General features: G+C 36.9%; 2 protein-coding genes and 1 long non-coding RNA gene across 3 annotated transcripts in view; 1 reads left to right on the top strand and 2 right to left on the bottom strand.

The window, feature by feature from the left end:
• Window positions 1-24,329, top strand: part of LOC133182075 (uncharacterized) — a 262,045-nt gene that overhangs the window by 5,244 nt on the left and 232,472 nt on the right. The gene's annotated exons all lie outside the window — the stretch shown is intronic.
• Window positions 5,715-7,524, bottom strand: LOC133182071 (uncharacterized). Its single transcript, XM_061316786.1, has 2 exons — window positions 6,151-7,524; window positions 5,715-5,827 (listed from the first exon to the last, which is right to left on the bottom strand). The coding sequence occupies exon 1, from the start codon at window positions 7,307-7,309 to the stop codon at window positions 6,329-6,331; it is 981 nt and encodes a 326-aa protein (XP_061172770.1). The 5' UTR covers window positions 7,310-7,524; the 3' UTR covers window positions 5,715-5,827; window positions 6,151-6,328.
• LOC133184011 (uncharacterized) lies at window positions 7,985-13,612 on the bottom strand. Its single transcript, XM_061318883.1, has 2 exons — window positions 13,465-13,612; window positions 7,985-13,141 (listed from the first exon to the last, which is right to left on the bottom strand). The coding sequence occupies exon 2, from the start codon at window positions 12,389-12,391 to the stop codon at window positions 7,985-7,987; it is 4,407 nt and encodes a 1,468-aa protein (XP_061174867.1). The 5' UTR covers window positions 12,392-13,141; window positions 13,465-13,612.

Here is a 24,329-nt window from a genome sequence, read left to right as displayed (position 1 = left end):
GTCAGCGCTTCTCGCAAAAGTCCAATAGTGAAAGTTGAACATCGTTCACGTCCGAGGTGAGTGTGCGAGCCAAGCGAGGAGCTCCGAGTTGTATACAGTCAGCAGTATCCAGTATGAATGAACGAACGGTTTTCACACACTTAAACAAAAATCGGCCTTAATTTTATTTAAAGAATCCATAAAGCACTTTTTACTCTTTAAACGGACTTTAGTTTGGTTAAATCGATAGTATTTCAATATTAATATGTCTGAAGGTGTTCGTCAGAATAAAAATGCACAGAACGCAAATGGAGGTCAGAAGTAGTTTTGCTGAAATCGGTCTTCACGAAAACGTCCGAGGCTACTAAATTCAGATCGGGCTAGTGAAATTACCGTCAGCGGTAGCCCGACAGGCTAGTTAAATAAAATAGTGATGATTTGCCTGGAGCAATACGAAATTAACCGCGTGCGAATTAACTTGCGTTGAAAGTATATCTTAGTCAAAAATGCGCTTTACGCCTAGTTCTTTCTGAGTATATATCGTAAAGCATTTCTCTGATTCATGACGTGACAAAGACAAAATGAATGGCCTTCGAGGTTCTGAAGGCAGCAGCTACCAGTACCAATAAAAACGTAAACAGGGACCAGACAACGAGGACAGTGCGAAATCTAATGACGGTATGAATATAAAAGGACACGTACTTTTGCCCAGAAAATGGTGTGAAGGGTGGCCCTGGCTCTCTCAAGAAAACGGCAAAATATTTTGCTCATGGTGTATAGACCACAATGTGGACTCGAACTTTGTTAAAGGTACTGAAAACTTTAAACTGGAAACTATAAAACAACACGAGAACGCAAAGTGGCATTTGTATTATACTCCAGTATATATTCCTATGAGGCGCCGTTTTGGTATTTATTGCCATTTAGTGATATCACCTATACGAATAGGTGATATCACCTATTAGAATAAGTAATATCACTCATTCAAATTGAATAGGTGATATCACCTATTCGAATAGGTGATATCACCTAATCGAATAGGTGATATCACCTATTTGCATTTCTTACAACAATAATTAATGAATGCTCCCTTCCTCAAGACTATCTAGGTTTCCATTGGAACCAACCAAATTCGGACTGCATTAGGGTCTGTAAGTCTCGTCACGTGACTCGCGAGATTTTTCGATAATATTAACTTCCGGGTACCTCACACATGGAGATCCGAGATCTGTATTGGGTTATGCATGTTTATGGTTTACACAAAGCGTATAAGGAAAGTTTAAGCAATTGTATAAACCCGAAGGGTTCTCCGACTTACGATGGATAAATTGAGTGTCATAAAAGCTTGGTTGCGAGCAAGTTGGAGGAGAATTTCGATCGAAGTACAGGTAAACAAGTCAGAGAATGTCACCTGATTCTTGTGTATTCTTGGGGAAAATAGAAGTTTCTTATATTATATCTGATTAGAATAGTTTTGTTATCATCATTCCAACTAATTTATTAACAGATTTTTCTTGAATTCGAGGATAATGACGTTATTACCATCTGATTAAGGAGGAGTAGTGTAAGTGTCAGATGGGTACGATCGTCATCTTGTGACTGCATCACCTTTGTTTGGGTAAATAATTTGTTAGAAAACGCTTCATTTATCAACAGAAATTTAGCTGTTGCATGTCAGTGGGTCTAGTTTTTTAAGTATTCAATGTTTGAAAGCACTTATCAGGTCCAGTACAATCTCTTGATTTAGCTATATAACATTATTTAGCTATATAGCTTTATTAAGCTATTCAGAATAGCTTAATTTAGCTATTTTATCAGATTTTTTACTTAAATGTGTAATTTTCTCAGCACGCACCTTGGTGCAGTGATGATATTCAACCTTGAACTCATCTGAAATTGATGCATGTAAAATCACTCATTAAAATCTCCTTGAGAGACTTTGTACTCAAAGTTCTGATAGTTTTTGGGCTATATAGCGCAATTGATACAGTTACTTTTTCAGTGAAATTATAAAGGAGGCCAATTATGGTCAACAAGATAATTGATTGGTAATAATTCAGTACAATGAGAAGCAATCATACTTATCCATGCCTCAATGCACACAAGGTAGTGGACAGTTGAACAATAGAAATTTATCTTTTGCTTAAAAGTATTCAAAATTTGCAAAGTTAGAGCTATCTTTGATTTTGCTTTTTGTGTCGATAGCCCATAGTACATATATGAATAGTGAAATACATGCGACTTTTTGTCTAATTCTTACAAAAATAATTTTTGTGAAAAACTGCATATAAATAGCTAAATCAAGCTATTTTGAATAGCTTAATAAAGCTATATAGCTGAATTAAGAGATTGTACTGGACCTGCTTATTTCCCAACGGTAAGACTTTATATATTCTACAAATTCTCTCTGCATTTATCATTGAACAAAATTCATATGACTGCAATTATATGACCATATTCTTCAGTTTAGAGAGCATGTTATAGAGGATATTTTGGTTAAAGTTTCGGTCTATTTCAGTGTTTGAAATATTCTTTCATCTTACACAATTGTATACATTAAGATTTATTTTATAGCTAAAGTTCAAGAGAACTGCAGCATCTAAGACTACATGTACATCGACTCTGAATAATCTACCCGGTATATCCTCAAAAAGGCAACTCAAATACAGGTATGAAATTGATGTCACAAAATAAGTTTTGGACTTACATTTACTCTTATAATACATATACAAGTAAAGCATATAAAAAATAGAAAAAAAAAATTAAAGGTTCATGAGGTGACAGCTCAATCATGTATGGAATATTATTAACACTGAGTTTCCAAATGTCAAAAGGGTATTCGATATATTCCAAGTTGTCAATCATTTATAAGTGATTTGTACAGAGGTTCATTTGCATATAAATGTTGTTAACATCGTTTTACTGTCTTTATTAACTTGTAATACTATATTTTATAAATTGACAAATTCATTCTTTTTAGAAAGTGCATATAATTTGGAAAAGAGACCATCAATCCACTGGGGGGTATTGCATGAAAGCAATGATTATAGAATATTGTAAGGCTGGAGGAGTTATAGTACAACAGGCAGGCATGTAATGGTCTTTGTTCTGGAAAATTTTCGCCCCAGTTAAGCTTTATTGTTCTCATTCTGCCCTCGTTACAAGTAGGTGAATTTAAAACGGGACAAATTCGAAGAAGGCAGCATATATCTTTTAAACACAAATGTGTCTGATCAAATTTTAAAAGGGCAAAATTGTTTTCAAGGGTGAAAGAGTGAATATTTTAAAAATTAGAATAGGGTGAAAATACCCAATAATACAGGTTAAATGTATTAACACAGTACATTTGCATTTCTCTTTTCTTTATAATGAAAATAATTTGTTCTGTAAAAGGACAAATTTTGTTCTGATTTGTATCAAATAAATAAATTTGTGCCAGATTTATTATTTTACAGGCACCTAAATTACCATCAGGTGTGCGTCAAGCTGTGCAAAAATGCTATGTAATGTTACAGAATCTTTCTTAAATACAGGTATATGTCTGCTCATCTGGCAATCTTAGGACATCACTGGACGGTTTTGTTTAAAAAGATTACAGAGTTAACACACACTTCCAGCATGAAGACCAGCCAGTTAACTCACCTGTCCTGACATTGTTAAAGGTAAATAGCCCTTTCAAAAAAGGTTCTGACAATGCAAAGGCTTGCTCATCAATTAAAGATTTCTATTTACTTATACATTTTAGGTAATTAATCTGAATTTCTGTAGCTTAAAATTTAATGATATGAATTAAAAAAATATTTTAATCAACTTTTTTTTTATTTCAGTACTTTGTGACAGTGAAAAGACATGGCTTTAAATTACTGCATCAGAGATCAATCCAGGTTATAAATCTGAGGAAAACAATAAAGCATCACTTCGAGCTACTTATATCACTGCCTTAATAAGTTGTCTGCATGTGTAACTAACAAAGGACAGTAACAAGTTTACCTATGATATCAGAGGGCATCCTGAAAAACACTCATCACTAAGAATAGAAAACTTCATATGACTTTTGTATCAATCATTTTGAATTTCATCTGGCTTGGAATTTCAGTAGCTTTTAGCTAGCATCCTTCAAGCATTTCAGGAAGTACATGTACCAATTTGCAGGTGTAAAATGTTTGAAACAGATTGCTTGTCCTAAATTAAAAAAATTAAATTCTCTGCCAATTAGCAGTGTCATGAGCAGTTGATTGATATCACAGTTCCACTGGCATAGTATTTGTAGTTGAATGGTGCCATTTTTAAGAAAACTTTTCACAAAAACCTGGAAAACATCAGATGGAAAGGAGCATCTACAAGAAAAACAGTGAACACTTTCTTGAATATTAACAATTATATATCATGCCCATTTACATCCTTTATATAAACTAATTAACCAAATCATAGAGAATTATGTACAAATTTGTCATTTCGTGTATTTATAGTGTATTAAATTGATTTTACTAATTTATAAATATTTATGTTTTTCACAGTCATTAACATTTACAAATAGATGTACATATAACATAAAAATATTACGTTTAGTAGGATAACGTGAAATTGTTATTCCACAAAACCATCGGTTTTTAAGGGGTAAGAATTTCACATCACCCAAAATAAACAGGTAATATTTTTCTTGTTATAGAATGCATTTTAAAGAAAACATCAACGTGAAACGAACGTGCAAACATTCTGCACAGTTAACATTTTTTTATTACTGTATATACTGTTACCTGTAGTCATGCATTTTCAACCATTGGGATGTAATGTTTGGCATGCAGTATGGTAGTAGAACTTGTTAACAAATGTTTTTTAAACCAATCAAATTTGACTATTTAACATGAAAGTGTATAAAAAATTTATCTAGCATAATGGTGCTGCGAGTAACCATGGAATGTGAGCTTGTGTGAACTTGATCCTGAATTATTAAGTTTTGAATATTGTAATAAAGAAATGTGCAGCCCAGACTTTAACCTGTACCTGATTTAAATGGAGTTCCATCATTAACAACTTGGAAGTTGGAAGTTGTCACACTCTTCATGAATATAATAATTGGGGGATCTGCTTCATTTGCAGATACATGGATAACACATTCACTCAAAGCACTGTCCCTTTTTCAGTATCTTGTGCAGCCCTGTAATATATAATGACAAATGGAGAAAAATGCGTATTTCAAGAAAAAAAAGTCTGTCTCATAATTGTAGGAGTATTGGAAAGGGATGGGGGTGTTCAAGAAACTTGGCAGTTAATACAGTTTGTGTGTGTACATGAAAAAATACCTTCTTTGTAGAATAAAAAATGATTATTTTTTTAATGTGTGTGACCATTTTTATTTCTGAATAGACAGGGTAGACTACAGAATGAGCTGACCTTTTTTATTTATTGTAGTAAATTAAAAAAAAATGTGTTTTCTACAAGGATCATGTGTTATCGACGTGGTATTCAACTTTGTATTCCCATGGTCGATGCATTTGGGTACATCTAGGTCATTCTCAGAGGTCCAAAATGTTTTATTACTAACGGTAAGTTTGTATACCGTCTTATGAATTTCAGGCAGATTTTACCTGTCCGTGTAGGTGGCACAAGATGGTTGCCCCATGTCAATAAAGCCTTGAACATATTCTTATATTGCCATCCGTCAACAATTGGAAAATGCTTCCCATACCAACCCAAAGGATGAGGGCTTAGCTAAACATATAAAAGATGGAAATCTTGTGGTGTGCAGTCTCAGTCCCAGACTGGTGCAACTGCGGATTAATGACCTCGAAACCATGTGTAGTGTTGAAGACTTTATTCTGATAATGGCTTCACAAGAGGTAAATGACTGAAAATAAAATTGAAATAAACAATAAATTTCTAGCTTTCTCTACAAATAATATTCACTCATAATTTCACAAAAATGACCTCATCAATTTTGAATACACTATGAAATACAGGCCTAAATTACTTAGAAGAATTTTGACAATAGATGCAAACACTGTATAAACACAAAGACTTGGCTTAAGATCAATGGTAAACAAGAACAAATAATCAGCCCGAATTTCCTCTATCAAAAATGACAACAGATTTAAACACATGGAAAATATCATTGCAAAATATGAAAAAAGTTGTTTAACACATTAGACATATGCACATATTAACACTCACATCGCTGTGGCACCTCACAGGTATCAAAACATCAAAAAACAACAAGGGTTAACACAACCCACATTTGCACCAGCTCCGGCCATGCTGAATCCCAGACGTATATAACAAGACCGGTCTTGGCGGAAACAAGATATCCGGAAAGCGTGACAGCACACTCCCCGCCTGACTAGACTAGTCACTACTCATTAGTCGGAGCGTAGAGAAGGACCACGTCTGTGACTGGTCGAAAATACTCCACTGGGCGTCCTTGCCGGATGACTCTAACTTTCACCTTTCGAACGTTTCCATCTTCGCTTTTGATTGCTTCTTCCACCAACCCTAATGGCCACTCACATCTGTTCATATCTTTGTCTCTTAGCATGACAACATCTCCTTCTCGTAGGTTCTCCTTCTCAGTCTTCCACTTTCTTCTGGATTGCAGATTCTGTAAGTACTCATCTTTCCATCTTTTCCAAAATCTGTCCGCTAAGACCTGTACGTGTTTCCAATTGGATTTGAACATGTCTCGAATGTTCAGGTCCAAGTCTCGAAGAGGTGGTACTTCATTTCCCTCTTTCTGTGTGAGCAATACATTCGGCGAGAGAATCATTGCATTCTCTGGGTCTGACGATACAGGTGCTATTGGGCGAGAATTGATGATCATGGAAACTTCTGCCATAAAGGTGACCAGAACTTCGTGGGTTAGCTCCTTTGCAGAATTCTCCAGTAGTAAGGCATCTATGATCTTTCTGGCCACACCTATCATGCGTTCCCAAACGCCTCCGAAATGTGACGAATGAGGTGGATTAAAAATCCATGTGCTTCCTTCGCTCAGGAGGAACTTCTGAACGGCTGGATCCTCAACGTTTACAGCATCTGTGTTTGAAGATGTAGATCCAACAAAATTGGTTCCTCTGTCTGACCTATACTCCAGTACTTTGCCTCTAATGGAAACAAATCTGCGCGATGCATTTATGAAGGCGGACGTTGACATCTGTTCCACAACTTCGATGTGCACTGCCCGGACTGTGAGACATGTGAACATGATTGCCCATCTTTTACTATTTGCACTTCCACCACGTGTTCTTCTACTGACAACATTCCAATGTCCGAACGTGTCAACTCCAACGTAGGTAAATGGTGGAACTGGTTGTAGGCGACAAGAAGGAAGATTGGCCATGATTTGTGTCTGTAACTGTCCTCTGAGTTTCCTGCAGGTAACACACTGGTGTAAAATGGAAGATACCAATCTTCTAGCACCTATGATCCAAAACCCCGCAGTGCGCAATGCTCCTGCTGTAATGTGCCGCCCCTGATGATGTACCTTTTCATGGTAATGCCTAACCAGCAATACTGCAACATGTGAGCTCTTAGAAACAATGACTGGATGTTCCATGTTTCTACCAAGGTTAGCGTTCTTTAGCCGTCCGCCTACTCTAAGTACTCCTTCTTCATCAATATATGGGTAGAGTGAAGACAATGGACTGTCATTAGGTACTGCTTTACCACTAGTCAGACTCTGGATCTCTTTTCCGAAGACAGCTTTCTGGACAATCTTTAGGATCAGCAGTTCCGTGGCACTAAACTCCTTCGCAGTTGTGTGACTTATATGAAATGTTTTCTCAAGTGCCGCTTTTCTAAGCCTGCTCATACCAAGAACAAGCCTTTCCCATGAGGAAAATTTACAGAACCTTTTCTCTCAAGAGGATGGGCTATAGGAAGAATTTTCTGTTTCTTCTACTTTCATTGCTGTAATCAAAGGTCTGACTTCCACATCATCATCAGGTTTGACCATTTGAAAGCTTTCATCTATGTCCTGCTTGTAAAAGGAAACTTGAAAGGGAGGTTTCCACCATTAACAGTCTTTTAGATTCTTGGCCAGAACTCCTCTAGTCCCTACATCTGCTGGGTTTTGCTCTGAGGGAATATAATTCCATTGCTCTGCTCTAGAAACACGCAGTATCCTGTCTACTCTGTTACTCACATATGTATAAAACCTTCTTGTTCTGTTGTACAAATATCCCAAGACAACCTTGCTGTCAGAGTAGAAGTATGTAGCGTCAACTGGGACATCTAGTTGTCTGGTTACAGCAGTAGCAATTTCGGATGCTAATACAGCAGAGCAAAGCTCCAGTCTAGGTATCGTATGTCCGTGTTTGGGTGAAAGTTTGGATTTTCCAAATACAAAGCCCAACTCATGTTCATCATCTGTCCTAAATACTTTTAGATACGCTACTGCTGCCACAGCTTGTTCTGAGGCATCTGAGTACACATGGAGCTCTGTCCTGGTGGCCTCACTGGTAGGAATGGAAGTAAACATTCTAGGAATCTGGAGGAAGGATAAATCACCTGCACTATTCTTCCATTCTGTCCATCGTCTCTCTAATTCCCATGGTAAAGGATCATCCCAATCACAAGACAGGTCCATCAGCTCCCTGAAAATCATGCGGCCCAAAAGAATAAATGGAGCGACAAAGCCAAGAGGGTCAAATACACTGTGGAGTGTAGACAAGACACCTCTCTTAGTACAGGGTTTCTCTTCAAACTTCACTTGGAATGTAAAGTAATCATTTTGCAAGCTCCAATGTAGACCCAAGCTTCTTTGTAATGGAACATCATCCATAACACTTAAGTCCATATTCTCTAGATCTGATGATCTCTCTTCTGGTGCGAATGCATTGACAACATCCATATTATTGGAAGCAATTTTATGGAGACGTAAATTTCCACCAGTCAATAGGGCAGCTTGTGTCTTCTTCATCACTTCAATAGCCTTCTCAGGCGTTGTTGTAGATAGCAGACCGTCATCAACATAAAAGTTATTGTTCACAAAGTTTAACACATTCTCACTTGTTGTAGGATCTACACTAGCTGCCTTTCTCAAACCATATGTGGCAATGGCTGGAGATGGTGCATTTCCAAAGACATGTTTGCACATTCTGTATTCCGTAAGTTCCTTACTGGGGTCATTATCACGATGCCACATAAACCTCAAATAATTCCTATGCTCCTCTGCGACAATGAATCCGAAGAACATTTGCTCAATGTCTGCTACTATAGCAACTGCATCTTTCCGGAAACGGAGTAACACACCAACAAGACTATTGGTCAAGTCCGGTCCGCAGAGCAAGACATCATTCAATGACGTGTTCTCAAACTTTGCTGAAGAATCAAATACGACCCTCAGCTTTGATGGTTTCTTTGGGTGGTAGATCCCGAATATTGGCAAATACCAGCATTCCTCAGAGGGCTTCAAGGGTGGGGCTAGTTCCGCATGCCTTTCCAATATCCCTTCCATGTAGGCATGAAAGTGATCTCGCTTGCCAGGATTCCTGTCCAAGGTTTTACTCAAGATCCTAGCACGTCTCAATGCCACTGCTCTGTTATCTGGTAATCTATCTCTAGGAGTTCTAAATGGCAGTGGGGAAACCCAGCTTCCTTCTTCATTCCGTTTACAGTGCGCCTCCATAATCCTTAGGAACTCTCTGTCTTCTATTGATAAACCCGGTTTATCATCATCAGCTGTGCGCTCAAAAAGTGAGGTTCCAAAGTCATTTGGTTTTCTGGAGCCCAGTCCATGACCTTCACTGTATGTGAAATTGCTTGTGCATGGAGGCATAATGGAAGTTCTTCCATCTCCAACTAAATGTGTCTTCTTTACACAGAATTCATCTGGGACATGGACCTTATCCAAACAGGCTTCTCCAATTAGGGCCCAGCCTAATGGAAGCTTCTGGGCATAAGGCGAGCAGCTGCCAACTCTCTGGTCTAAAACATGATGTGCTTCCACCAGATCCCGTCCCAGCAAAAGTAATACAGGCGCCTCATTCAGAGGTAGAATATCGGACGCAATATCTACAAGGTGAGGGTAGTGTTGCGCGATTTCCGGTGTTGCTATATCATCCCGATTACAAGGGATATTATCACATTCCGTGATGGTAGGCAAATTCAATGTTTGTGTTGAATCCCAAGATTCGATTACAAGCCCATTAACTTGCCGTCCATAAGTGGGTACTGTACCAGAACAGGAAGTTATTGTGTAGCTCCTTGGTTCAGAGTAAATGTTCAACTTATCGAAGAATTCACTACGGGCTAACGACCTGTTACTCTGATCGTCGACTAATGCATACATGACAACAGCCTTCTCCCGTTCTCCATATCTGTAAACTCTAACAAGCAACATTTTGGCACACGATTTACCAGAAAATTGTTTCCCACAAACTTGTAAACATGAGGCTGAAACTGGAAACATAGAATCTGTTGTTGTACAGTCTACAGCAAGTTTCTCCCCGCCATGCTCCTTGTGCGAATCTCGGACCTTGACATCAATGGGATGAAGTGCACTACAATGTTCTGTACTTCCACATACACTACATTTTATGTTCACTTTACAATCTCTGGCCATGTGTTTTGCACTGCAGCAGCGAAAACAGATTCCTTTTTCTTTCAACATTTTCTTGCGTTCTGGAATCCTCTTAGAATTGAATACACGACAATCCTGAAGCGAATGAGGTGTATGACTGTTTGCATGAATCACACAAACCTGCGAAAGTTCTTTACCAGTCTTTGTCACAAATTCAGTCTTGTTTGTTCTCACTGACACACGCTCTCTGATATTGCTACCACTGTTCGCAACAGATGTCACATGCTCCTTACTTTTTGGTTTAAACTGACCATCATACTGGAAACCTGGGTCGTTGCGTATGCGGCTCATTTCTTGAAGAAACTGAACTAGGAATGTGAAAGGAGGATATGACACATCGTATTTCCTTTTATAGGTTGAAGCATGATTCGTCCATTTTTCTTGCAAGTTGTATGGAAGCTTGTTGATTATAGGTAGAATACCTGATGACGAATCAAAATAGGATAGGAGAGTAGCATATTTCGGGTTTTCCTTGGCTGCCTCAATCTCAGCTAGTATGTCTGCCAGTTCATAAAGCCGCTTACTATCCTTTGTCGTTAATCGCGGAAAATGTTCCAGCTTGGTTTTCAGGGCTGACTCAACGAGTTCCGGTGACCCGTAACGTTCCTCCAGTCTCTCCCATATACGTTTTAAGCCTCTCTCTGGATAAGCAGCATTTGCAGCCCGTATGCTTGAAGCAAACTTACTTGACTCCGGTCCTAGAAACTTTAACAGTAAATCAACTTCCTCAAAGGGCGTAACTTCTAGTTCTTGCGTTATGCTAAGGAAACTTGCTTTCCATGTAGCAAAGACCTCGGGACGATCACTGAATTTGTAAAACCGTGAAAATAGAAGGTCCTTCTTCAACAAGAACTTGGTAAGATCTCCAACAACACTGCTATCATGAGTCTGTTTCACTTCATTAAGTTCAAAGGGAGCTGCATGAGGGTTTAACGAGCTTCTGTGTTCATTATATTCAGGGTTTGTCAAAGGTGGTTCAACGGTTACTGGCAACGCAGCACTTACCACATTTTCCACTGGGCAGCTCTCATAAATATACTTTGCTGTTAGCTGTGTCTTGTCAACTGGTTCTTCCAGCAATGACGATACTGGAGAAACACGCCTACTGTTCATTCCTGTGTTCTCAAGTGCTTTCACTTCTGCTTCAGCTACTGCGAACTTGCGTTCCTGTTCTAATAGGAGAAACTCGGCATCTAACTCCTCCTTCTGTCGAGCCTGTTCTGCTTTGTGCTTGGCTTCCATTTCCTCCAACGACGCCTTTTGCTTTCGTAACTTTAATTCTCTGGCTTCATATTGTAGTCTGGCTCGGTGAGCCTCCACCTCCATCCTCTTCTGTGTCAGAATGCTGCCCATCACCGATGTTTCTCCGACCTCTGACCTTGTGTGTAGGCTTGCAGAGCCTCTTTGAGACAGTCTCTCTGTGGCATCAATTCTCGCCTCCCGAATTTTCCGACACAATTCCCTTATAATGTCCTGACATTTGACCTTTAAAAGTTCTTGAATCCTTAACTCCGATAAACTGTCCACAGTGTTTGTACGTGTAAGGTAGGCCACAAAATCTTCGGATTCCTCTCGGTGTTTCACTTGTAATGCCTGTAGTTGTCTATCTAAATGTCTTAAAGATTTAAAGTCAGATTGTGATCTATATTCGTCAACTTTCACTGTTATATCTTCAATGTCAGACCAAACAGCGTCACAATTATTAAGATATTTCCTAACAGTGTCCTCATATAGGGCTTGGCCTTTTTCTGTTTTTGTTTTAATTCTACTTTTGCCCTGAAGTTCATCATGATCCTCTACTTTAATACTGCTTATAGTACTACTGTCTTTATCAGCCATTTTGTGTCAATGTAATACACTTATCTTTGCATTTCAATATTAATTAAATGATGTAATCTATACATACGAAAAATGACCACCCTTCTAAATGAGCATAAACATTTCAGAGTACACACAATAATGTTTCAAATGCTGTACACATGTACAATTGAAAAAAATAAATTTTCTTTCACAGTACACAAGTGTGACATTGACAGTTGACAGAAAAATGATTGTCGTCAAATTCGCAGCAAGATAAAATTCAAATATCTACTCAAGCATTATTTTGCTACATAATTACAGCACAAATTTTCAAAGCATGCTTAAGAAAAATGCAATCCTACTTATTGACATATCACATTCCTGTAGCACCAAATTGTTTGACCATATACGTACAATTGAAAATGCATAAAGCCACTGAATATTAACAGTTATACATGACAATAGTTCATGTCCAAGAATATTGTACTATATAATGGAATGTTCTACATGTAACGGAATGTATACAGAATGTTCGACATGTAACGCAATGTCCCACGCAACCGACAGGATTGGATGCCTCTCCAGGTAGGTATGGTCCGCACGCCACTGTCCAAGGGAAGTGGGAATGGTAGGCCCAGCCTCAGGTAGAATGATCCTGATCCGTGTAGAAGCGATTCATTTACTGTGCAGTCTCAGTCCCAGACTGGTGCAACTGCGGATTAATGACCTCGAAACCATGTGTAGTGTTGAAGACTTTATTCTGATAATGGCTTCACAAGAGGTAAATGACTGAAAATAAAATTGAAATAAACAATAAATTTCTAGCTTTCTCTACAAATAATATTCACTCATAATTTCACAAAAATGACCTCATCAATTTTGAATACACTATGAAATACAGGCCTAAATTACTTAGAAGAATTTTGACAATAGATGCAAACACTGTATAAACACAAAGACTTGGCTTAAGATCAATGGTAAACAAGAACAAATAATCAGCCCGAATTTCCTCTATCAAAAATGACAACAGATTTAAACACATGGAAAATATCATTGCAAAATATGAAAAAAGTTGTTTAACACATTAGACATATGCACATATTAACACTCACATCGCTGTGGCACCTCACAGGTATCAAAACATCAAAAAACAACAAGGGTTAACACAACCCACATTTGCACCAGCTCCGGCCATGCTGAATCCCAGACGTATATAACAAGACCGGTCTTGGCGGAAACAAGATATCCGGAAAGCGTGACAGCACATGTGGTCTTTCTTCAAATTCTCAAGGTAGCACTTATTTGAATATTTAATTAACTTGAACTTTGAAGCAACTTTATTCAATTCTAATCATCTTAACTCTGTGTAATACACTTTACTGGAAGTAGTTTCTCACCTCTTGAGACTTTCCTTGTACCTGCAGCGAGACGGTGCTGGCAGCTGCAGATGCATTTGTAAGAGTCGAGTCAACAAAAAATGTTTTAGCAATTACAGAAAAGGTAATTATAACTTTACTTTGTGGCACCATGATAGCAATGATTCACATTGTCAATCATCTGTACATCTTTCTTTCTGACTGTCCGTGTCACACTTTAGCTGGGGGAAAGCAAATTCCTTAGAATAAATTCTAATTAAATTTCATGAAATATTCGCAACAATAAACATGTATTTTACAGGAAAGTAACTGGGGCTGAAAACTCATTACAAACTAAAATGTATGCAGGTCAGCCCATTGTCTTCAAGAGGTCATGCAACCCATCCATTTTTCTTAACAAACTCAATAAAAGTACTTCTGATGCCATGACCTCAAGGTTCAATGTAGTCCGAAATATCTGACGTTTTCCTGGCTTTTTTCACGATTTTGATATTTTACGTGCCAGAAAAACGTCAGAACCGGCGCCATTACGAAAACTGGAAATTTCGCCGTCTCCAACCGGAGCTGATTTTTGATACTTGCAAACTGAATTAAATGGGTGTTGCTAAAACGCGGAACGGAAAGCGGAACGGAACGGAAAACGGAAAATCTTATATCAAATTATTTACTTCAAGCATATATAAATCAGACAGGAACCAGTATTTTTTATCATATAGTTTATGTCTCATTAAAAAAAAAATAACATAACAATGTAATTTATTCATGACCCCCTCCCCCCCCCCCAAGAACTACATGCGGTGGTCAATGAAATACATACTAATTAGACACACAGCCCAAGTATCTATCTGATACTCATTCATCACTTGTCCAAATCTAATTTTTAAAGCTTATTCACCAAAGACAAAACTCTTTTTTTTTGTCATTTATTATGAAACAGGCAATGGTGTTTTAAAACAGGGAAGGGGGGGGGGGCAGAGAAAGAGAATAATTATGTACACATTTGTGTTCCAGACAACGATCACTGACATTAAGGAAAGAATAGAGGACATGCTTATTAAAACTACAGGCATGTGCGGATCTAGAGTGCGTTCGGGATGGGATTCGGACTCCCTGAAATTTGCGGAGTTATTACTTGTACATTGTAAATATTTATTAAGAAAAATGACCTCCCCCCCCCCCCCCAAAAAAAAAAAATCACGGGCCCTTGTGAAGTTGATGGGAAAAGTACACATTAACCCACCCACCCCTAAAAATATCCTGAATTCGCGCTATCCACCGTCAGGTACTTGAAGCGAGGACAACGTAGGCTACATCTATGCATCATCCCCCCTCCCTACAAAATAATATATAAATTACGAGAGCGCATTTTCTGGAAAATGTGTGATTTCTCCATCATAGCAATTCTTATGTTATTCTGTGCAATCGGTCAGTGCTGTTTTCCAGTTTTACAATTTGGCCAAATACGGGGGATTGGGGTGGGTGGGGGATGCAGAGTTGTACGATATCATGGTTATTCGTACTTTAGGTGCCTGTGCATCGAAAATTATGTTGTGTTCGCGCATATAAATATCGAATACTGGCTATTCATGTTGATCAGAGTGGTCTTTTATAAAGTTAATTCACTCATATCGAACCACAACGTTTTATATATACCACGTGTATATATTTTATGTTTTCCGTACCCTATGCTTTGCTTTTGTACTGGAAACTTCACATGAGAATACCGGTATCCATGAAGAGATCAACTAATTCTTGATAATCAAGGTTAAATATGAACAACACATATAATTTATATCGTTTTTGGTATAATTTGTATTTTTCAAGGGCTTTAAACTGGTATCATATTTTCCGTTTTCCGTTCCGTTCCGCTTTCCGTTCCGTTTTCCGTTGCGCGTTTTAGCAACACCCGAATTAAATGCCGAACTTACAATTTATCAATAGTGCAATGCTTCTATCGATGAAAAGAAAATATCACTCTACATTTCGATACAGGTCTTGCAAGATTTTAAAATGCACGAATTGAAAACAAAACTCGAGGGTCTGATAAAACCTTTTCACCGGACTGTATATTTTATAAATAAACCATAAAAACGATGTTGATGAGTACTAAAGGCATTGTTCTATTGATAAGTTGTGAATTCAGCATTTAAATTGGTTCGCAAGTATCGGAAATGAACCCAAGAATGCCGCCTCCAGTTGGAGGCGGCGAATTTCCAGTTTTCGTAATGGCACCGGTTCTGATGTTTTCCTGGCACGTAAAATATCAAAATCGTAAAAAAAGCCAGGAAAAGGTCAAATATTTCTGACTAGGTTCAAGGATAACGACATTGTGCAACTTCTATTGCATCATTTGCTAATGGTCCATCTTAAATTCATAATTCCTAGCAGGTGATTTATGCAAATGTTCGCATTGTCACTATTTGTGTTGTTACCGTTTTGATGTTACACATGTTTAATTCAAGTTTTTATTCAAATTCACAATTGTTTATTGTTCCTTTTATGAACTAACAACATAAGTTAAACTGAAAGGCAACATTTTATTGAAAACTCGAAAATAGGGAATGCACCAAATAAATTTTCAAGCATATGTATAGAATTATTGATCTGAGGTTAAAGTGAAATGAATTTTTGTAAATAACTTTAATTTTTTACTCTTCAGGTCTTCTTTCAAAAATTGAGAAATATTGTTTTGGTAGATAAGATTTGAAACGAGTACATGTACATATCTAGGTTATGGCGACAAGGAAGTTGAATTGCTCAGTAGCAGATTTGATCAGATGTCGACGTATTCTGGTGTGGAGGTTGACCAATGCATCACTGAGTGAACCCTACTGAAAACTAAAGTATATAAGAGGTATTTTTTATTTTAAATAATTTATTTCAGTACTTTGCACATTTAATCTATGTGAAATTGGGCTATTTGGTGTGTTTTGATACATGAAGTTTGATGCAAGATATTTTTCTGCAAAATATTTTTTTTAATTTATCAAAGACTGTAATACATTTTTACATCCATTATTGTTTAAATTCGTTATACAAGTACTGCAGTAAACTTACACAGGATCAGTTGTCTTACACAGGATCAGTTGTCTTCGGCCACAGTTAACCATGGATGCAGTGATTTGTACAACATACTAGCATTGATTGACCTGGTACTCTCACTTCCAGCTACTTCAGTGAGGAATGAATGTATTTTCTCCACTATGAAATTGGTGAAGGGGGAAGAGGAGGTTCTACCCTAGATGACTTGCTACTCATGGCAGTGCAATCACGCAGTACAGTTAAGGTGCGCAATGGAAATACCGTCACTTTTTGTGATTAAAAATATAGTCTTAATCAGGATGCCGATTTTTTTCATTCTTTTAATTATGGTTAATAACTATATGTCGAGGACGATAAGATTTTAAATTTAGACTTGTCACGTGATGCGGCAGTCACGTACGTGATATAGCACATATACTTGCAGTATCTAGGTCACCTATAATTTCACTAGTGTAAGGGCACCAGATACCGGTGAATGGCTTCAAATTTAGACCTTTTACTCGGCACTCGAGGCCATTGAGCAGCGAGGGTTCTTTATCGTGCCAACGCCTACCGTGACACGGGGCCTCGGTTTTAAAGGTCTCATCCGAAGGACCCGCAACTTTCACTTCAAAGTGCCAAGCGCTTGGCGTAGGAACAGTTGCTACCTACATATATTTTATCGACCGGTAAACGTTTTTCTTTTGTCAGTTTCTGATCACATCCTTCAGGTACAAAAGAGCTATCAAAAGCATGGGCTCTTGATATTTTTATTTTTTCTGAAAATTGACGCTTTTTAAAAATGTTGCATATCAATGATATTATCCCAAAAAGAAATTGGGCGACTGGAAACAGGTGTACAAAAGTCTAAACTTGCAAGAGATTTTAATGTTCATGCAATTTTTCTGACCTCACAACACCACAAATATACTTCAAAAGTCCTTAGGAGTATGACCACAGCAACATCGCTGAATAGTTTAGTTTAAATACTGGTCCAAAATGTTTATTGCAAACCCTGATGTAAGAGTACGAGTGCATAAGCTTTGTAATGAACGTTTAAAAACCTGCCTCTGGGGAGTTGATAAATGTGGTGGTGGTAGTGTAATGTTGTGGAAAACGGTATTATATACAAGTAGGACTGATTTAGTTCATATTCAAAGGACTTTGACGCAAAACTGTACTCTTGTACATGTATATCCAGTAATGCAGCATCCTTGAGTCTAATTTCAATCTGACAATACAAGGACTCATATGGCTTGTTTGACAAGTGCATTCGTGCAAAGCCATAGCATCCTGTTCTGAATTGTCCATCTTGATCCCCAAATTTAAACCCCATTGAGCATGCATTGGACAAAATGGATAGGCATATTCGCCAAAGACATTCGCATCCCCAGGCTCTGCAACAGCTGACCAAATCTCTACATTTAGAGTGCGATAGCATTCCCATATCGTTTTTAGCTCTACTGGTCAGGGACAAGAAGAGCTTATGCGATAGTAAGGTGTCCGTCGTCCGTCCGTCTGTCTGTAAACAATTTTTGAAAACGCTACTCCTCCTACAGTTTTGGTCTGATTTCAATGTAACTTGGCACACAAGTAGACTACACTAAGATACATAATCTAGTGCATCGGTTTTTGATTTCAATGAATGGTGTTCCCATGGTTACTAAATATAGAAATTTCTGTGAAATTCCTTTGAAATGTTACTCGCGGTTTTGGTCTGATTTCAATAAAACTTGCCACAAAGTAGTCTACACTAAGATACATAATTTAGTGTCATCGGTTTTTGAATTCGATGAACGGTGTTGCCATGGTTACCAAAAATAGAAATTTCTGTCAAGTTCCTTTAAAGCGCTACTCCGCTTACAGTTTTGGTCTGATTTCAATATAACTTGGCACACAAGCAGATTACACTAAGATACATAATTTAGTGCATCGGTTTTTGATTTCAATGAACGGTGTTGCCATGGTTACTAAAAATAGAAATTTCTGTGAAATTCCTTTAAAACGCTACTCCTCCTACAGTTTTGGTCTGATTTCTATCTAACTTGACACACAAGTAGACTACACTAAGATACATAATTTAGTGCATCGTTTTTTTTTTATTTCGATGAACGGTGTTGCCATGGTTACTAAAAATAGAAATTTCTGTGAAATTTCTTTAAAAGGCTACTCCTCCTTCAGTTTTGGTCTGATTTAAATCTAACTTGGCACACAAGTAGACTACACTATGATACTTAATTCAGTGCATTGGTTTTTGATTTTATGAATGGTGTTACCATGGTTACTAAAAATAGAAATTTCTGTGAGATTCCTTTAAAACGCTACTCCTACAGTTTTGATTTGATTTCAATATAACTTGGCACACAAGTGGACTACATTAAGATACATTATTCTAGGTATTGCTGCATGTTGCAAAGTTTCAAATCCAAGTGCTTCTTTTCCTTTGTTATATGTACAGACCAGTAGAGCTACAGTCTCATCAGAGACTTCTGGTTATACCTTTGTGATGGCCTTTTAGACTTTCATTGGTGTTTGGGGGGGGGGGGGGGCGGGTATACCAGATATTGATCTTTAATGACCTTGAACTGTTTCTAATTGTCAATTTCTTGAGTGATTATGACATTTTGATTGTAGGCCTATTGTTTACCACGTTTCTTTATTATCAATACATTTTCTACTAATCTTTAAGTTCATTGTGAAAATAAAATTTCACTGTGCGTTTTTTTTTTAAAGTATAATTTTCAACAGCCTATCTCGCTTGAAAATTGATGGTACTCAGAGCAATAACATGTTCTTGCGTACGGAATCAGTACGAGGGACGATCAAAAAATTCTGCAAGTATATCAATAAAATAAAAAGCCCCGAGGTAGTTTTCCCTTGGATTACTGCCTAAGCACTGAAAAACAGCACAACCAATTGCATGTGTGAAGCCTAGAGGCATTCAGATAAGATTTCTTTTAGTCTAGGAAATACAAAAAAAAATCACAAAGAAGAATATTGGGGGGGGGGGGAGCTGAACAACTTTTTTTTTATCTTTCAAAACAACTTTGAACTCATGAATGAGCGTAATGTTCTTCAAACCTGATTTTGGGCGTTTCTTTTGATGTACTTTTTTTTTGAAAATTGTCCTGAGATATCTCGACCTTGTGGAGTTGGAATTTGCACAATAGGGCCACCAGAATTAAAGAAAATAGCATACAAAATTTTCTTAACACTCTGAAACCTTTTTGCAATGAAAGAACGCTCATTCTTCGTTTTAATCAACATCATATAAATTGCTAATTTTTTTTCTTTGCGGTTCAAAAAAGTATATCCAAGTTTCATTACCTGTTAGTAGGTCAGCAAACTCTCTCCTGTCACAGTTTTCTTGCTTTCAAACGCTTTGACTTTTGTTCTGGTTCAAGAAATGCGGTATCCATCATGCACATATTCTATGTAGGTTGAGGTTACTCAAAACATTTAATAGGGGGAAAAAATCTGAATTCTACTCATGCCATTTGGTTTGACATTTTATGGAAAAAAGTCTTCCTTAACATCACAAGAAGTATCAGACAAAATCACAACAAAAGACAGGCATTATTTAACAAATTACATTCATAATCTTGAAAACTTGCATGAAGAAGATTACGTAACACTGCTAGGACTTTCAAACGAAATTTTTTTGATCCGACATCATTTATTACATTGCTGCGAAATGCAACAATGACATCAATAACGAATGTTTTTGGTTGTGAAGTTAATTTTATTGGAGTTTCCCTGTGAATACCAAATCCTATCCTTGATTATTTACACATTTGCATTACATCTTCTCCCTTCCATAAAAAGGAAGAAAAAGAGAGATTATTCCTTAAATCTCTTTAATTAAATATGTAAATTGTATTCGTGTGTACTACTGCATTTTTATCTAAATTTTTTTATGTCACATTGCTTTCTTCCGTTACAAATGGCTTCATAACATTCAGACTAGAGGTCTAATTATGCAAATGAATATTGTGCCGTTTTTGTTTTATATTTTTTTTTTCGTTTCATGTATCGCTACTGTTTTTAGAATTTTTTTTATACATAACTTTAAAAATGAACACGATTGGCAAAGCCTATTTTAGCCCTCTCTTTTTCAGAAGTATACTGATAAAAGAGGAATAACTCTAAAAATGTACGAGATGTATATTTTCTCTCCCCTTTAATTTGTTAAATTATTCCTCCTGTTTCCGAACAATTGTAATTTTTTCATGAATATAGCGTGAGTTCTCACAAAAACGGAAAGCTATTATATATATGAAGTAAATATCAAATGTGGAAAAAAGGTTTACAGAGCACAAAATTTCATTGCGGCGAAATGGTCAGACTTTTTTTTTACTGTATATAGTCTGGGTTTGAATTTCCTCGATACCAATATACAAGATTATTTAGCCACACGAATAATTTTAGAAATGATGGAAGAATTTTCAAATTGATACATTGAAGTTGCGGAATTTCCATTCCATTTTATTTACAGAAAGAACAGAAGGATGCATACAAAATCGTATTGAGAGTAATAGTGTTCAAAAATCCAGACTTGTTAGTTTGTAAGTGTGTCAAAGTCCAGACATGTTTAGTTGAAGCCTTTCACCGGTATATGGTGACATCTCTACATAAGTGAAAAATTCTCGAATGGGACGTAAAACAACATACAATCAATCGAACATTCAACTGTGCTGACTTTGAGTTTATACTATGAATGTGTGTAATTTTAGTGTAAACTTTGCTTTTCCGGCATTACTCCAATGTTGGCCCGTTTGATACCATACTTTAGCATTTCGTCTACTTTTAATAAAGAAGACATTAAGCATGAATGTGTTGTAAGTTAATATGTCAGCTCTCTACATGTTTTCCGCTATCTATACAGGCGCGCTCTGAATTCGAGAGGCCAAAGGACCTTGACGGTCCCCCGAGTATAATAAAACAATGTAAAGGATCAAGTAACAACATTCTTTGTCTTTGTAAGGCTTATTATATTAAATGTATTTTAGCGGAACTTGGATTTAATTCTACAAGTGGTAATCCAACTTATACTCATAGTTCCCTTTCTAAGGAAGAAATTCTTCAAAATCATGTCAGTTTTGAATATTTTTAATATTCCAAATAACCAAAATGAATTTGAATTACCTTATCTATATTGGATTCCGAAACTTCGGTCATAAAAATCCTCACAAAGATACATAGCGGGTTCCAGTAAATGTTCAACCAAGCCTCTTTCTTTACTCCTCACTAAGATATTAACAGTAGTGAAGGAGAATTTTCAAGAGTACTGTGCAACAATATATTTGAGAGGTGGTGTAAATCAGATGTGGATACTTAAAAATTCCAAGGAATTTTTGGAAAATTTGAAATCACATGATTTTACCAAAATCAACAGCTTAAAAACTTACGACTTTTCAACTTTATACACAACCATTCCCCACGATAAATTAAAGTCCAGGCTTTTTGATATCATTGACAGCTGCTTTTTCAATAGAAAGGAACTCGTAAATATACTTACCTTGTCACTGGTCATTTGCAAAATTATTTTGTTAAAAACATTCTGATTGTACACACAAGTACTCTGAAGTTGACATTAAAAAGATGCTCGAGTTTCTAATTGACAATATCTATGTGGTTTTTAAAGACCAGGTCTTCCAACAATCTATTGGAATTCCCATGGGTACCAAATTGTGCCCCGTTATTAGTAGACCTTTTTTGTATTCATATGAAGCTGAATTTGTCCAAAATTTGTACGTGAAAAGAAGAAAACACTTGCTGTGGCTTTCAACTCGACATTTAGATATATCGACGACGTTTTGTCAATTAACAATGGTTATTTCCATTCTTATTTCGATACGATATATCCCGGTGATCTTGAGATAAAAGATACCACAGAGTCTGACACATCTGTTTCATATTTGGATATTTTACTTGAAAAAGACGTTAATGGTAATCTAACAACCAAGCTTTAAAATATGATGACTTTAACTTTTCAATCGTCAACTTCCCTTACTTATGCAGCAATATACCTTCATCACCTGCATACGGGGTTTATATCTCTCAGTTGATTCGATACGCAAGAGCATGCTCTACGTATGTACAATTTCTAAAACGAGGCAAGTTATTGACAAACAAGTTGATGAAACAAGAATATCAGCAGTTAAAGTCATCATTTCGTAAGTTCTATGGTCGATACAATGACCTTGTCAGCAAATACAGTTTATCATTAAGTCAAATGCTGACTGACTTTTTCATACTAATTGTTAGGCCATTATTTACACACTGAATTGTTGACGGATTTTTCAGTTATTTCCCGATCATAACAAGGAGCACATGACGGGTGTGACCGGTCGGCAGGGCATGCTCACTCCTACATGGCACCTGATCCCACCACTGATATTTTGGAGGTCCGTGTTTGCTCTGCTCCTATTTTGTATTGTTTAATGGACTTTTTAGATTGAATACTGTGCGTTATCTCCATATATTTCATCAATAGAAGTATAAAGCAAAAATTAAATGATAGATGAAGCTATGTGCACAAAAAGTTTAAAAATCTTGTAAAAATACCTTCGCTTATTGTATCATGCTAGACCACGAGCGATCTCCTTGGGGTCGTACTTGGTTTGCACAAATCTTAAAAGGATGACAAGGACACTTGCCTAGTGTGTAAGGTATTTAATATTTACAGATATGTTTTGTCACTTGCCTAGTGCTACAATTAAGTACTCAAAGGGAAATCTCTAATGCCTTTATATTTACACGAGGTGATGCCTCTTGGCTATACAAACAATGCTTGCCACTTAGTAACACATGGTACCTCTTTGATATACAAAGGGTACTCTTTGATATACAAACAACTTGGTAATACTTGTTACCAGCACTCACAAATTTCCTTCATGAAAAGGGGAAATATTTCTTAATGCTACGTTTCGTCGACTTTTCGCGCAGGACTTCAGTGTATGGATAACATTGACATAAAAGGCTATAGCGCATCTCTTAATTTCATCTCGGTTACTTAAAAAGCAAGAAGTTAGAATTAAAATAGAAAATACACACATTAAAAAAGAATTGTGGCACTCCATAGTTTCTCATTATCAAAATTAGATAAACGTGAAGACTTTACATTTGAAGACTTGCAAATTGTCTCTGTGCTTTATTCAGAGCGCAACTGTATAGATACAGTATAGAACGGGGCAAAATTGGAGTAAATTTTTAAGTATCCATGCCGGAGAAGCAAAGTTTACAGCATGAAAAATACACACAATCATAGCATAAACTCAAAGTCATTATAGTTGTATGTTCGAAACTACATGCTAAAATGTCGGAATTACTTACCTGCATGTCTAGACTATAAAACTAATACGATTGCATGTTGCAAACCAACAAGTATGGATGTTTTAACACGATTACCCTCAATAATATCGGGGTGCAGTGGTGGATACCCCCATCCCTCTCTTGTTTAAAACAATTAAGAAACTTTACAGTGTCGTGCCAAAAGTGTTTCCCGTTTTCACGATGTTGCAAAATCTAAGTGCGAAAATTCTAAAGGTAAAATAGAATTTACTTTGAAAGATACTATT

Source organism: Saccostrea echinata, unplaced genomic scaffold, assembly GCF_033153115.1.
Source record: "Saccostrea echinata isolate AGI-Se365-2 ecotype Australia unplaced genomic scaffold, CSIRO_AGI_Sech_v1 ptg000009l, whole genome shotgun sequence".
Lineage (NCBI taxonomy): Eukaryota > Metazoa > Mollusca > Bivalvia > Ostreida > Ostreidae > Saccostrea > Saccostrea echinata.
This window is presented reverse-complemented; position numbering and strand designations above follow the sequence as displayed.

What these genes read in the sequence shown, in the direction of transcription:
- LOC133182071 (XM_061316786.1), bottom strand. Translation starts at nt 7,309, where the DNA reads ATGGCCAATCTTCCTTCTTGTCGCCTACAACCAGTTCCACCATTTACC.
- LOC133184011 (XM_061318883.1), bottom strand. Translation starts at nt 12,391, where the DNA reads ATGGCTGATAAAGACAGTAGTACTATAAGCAGTATTAAAGTAGAGGAT.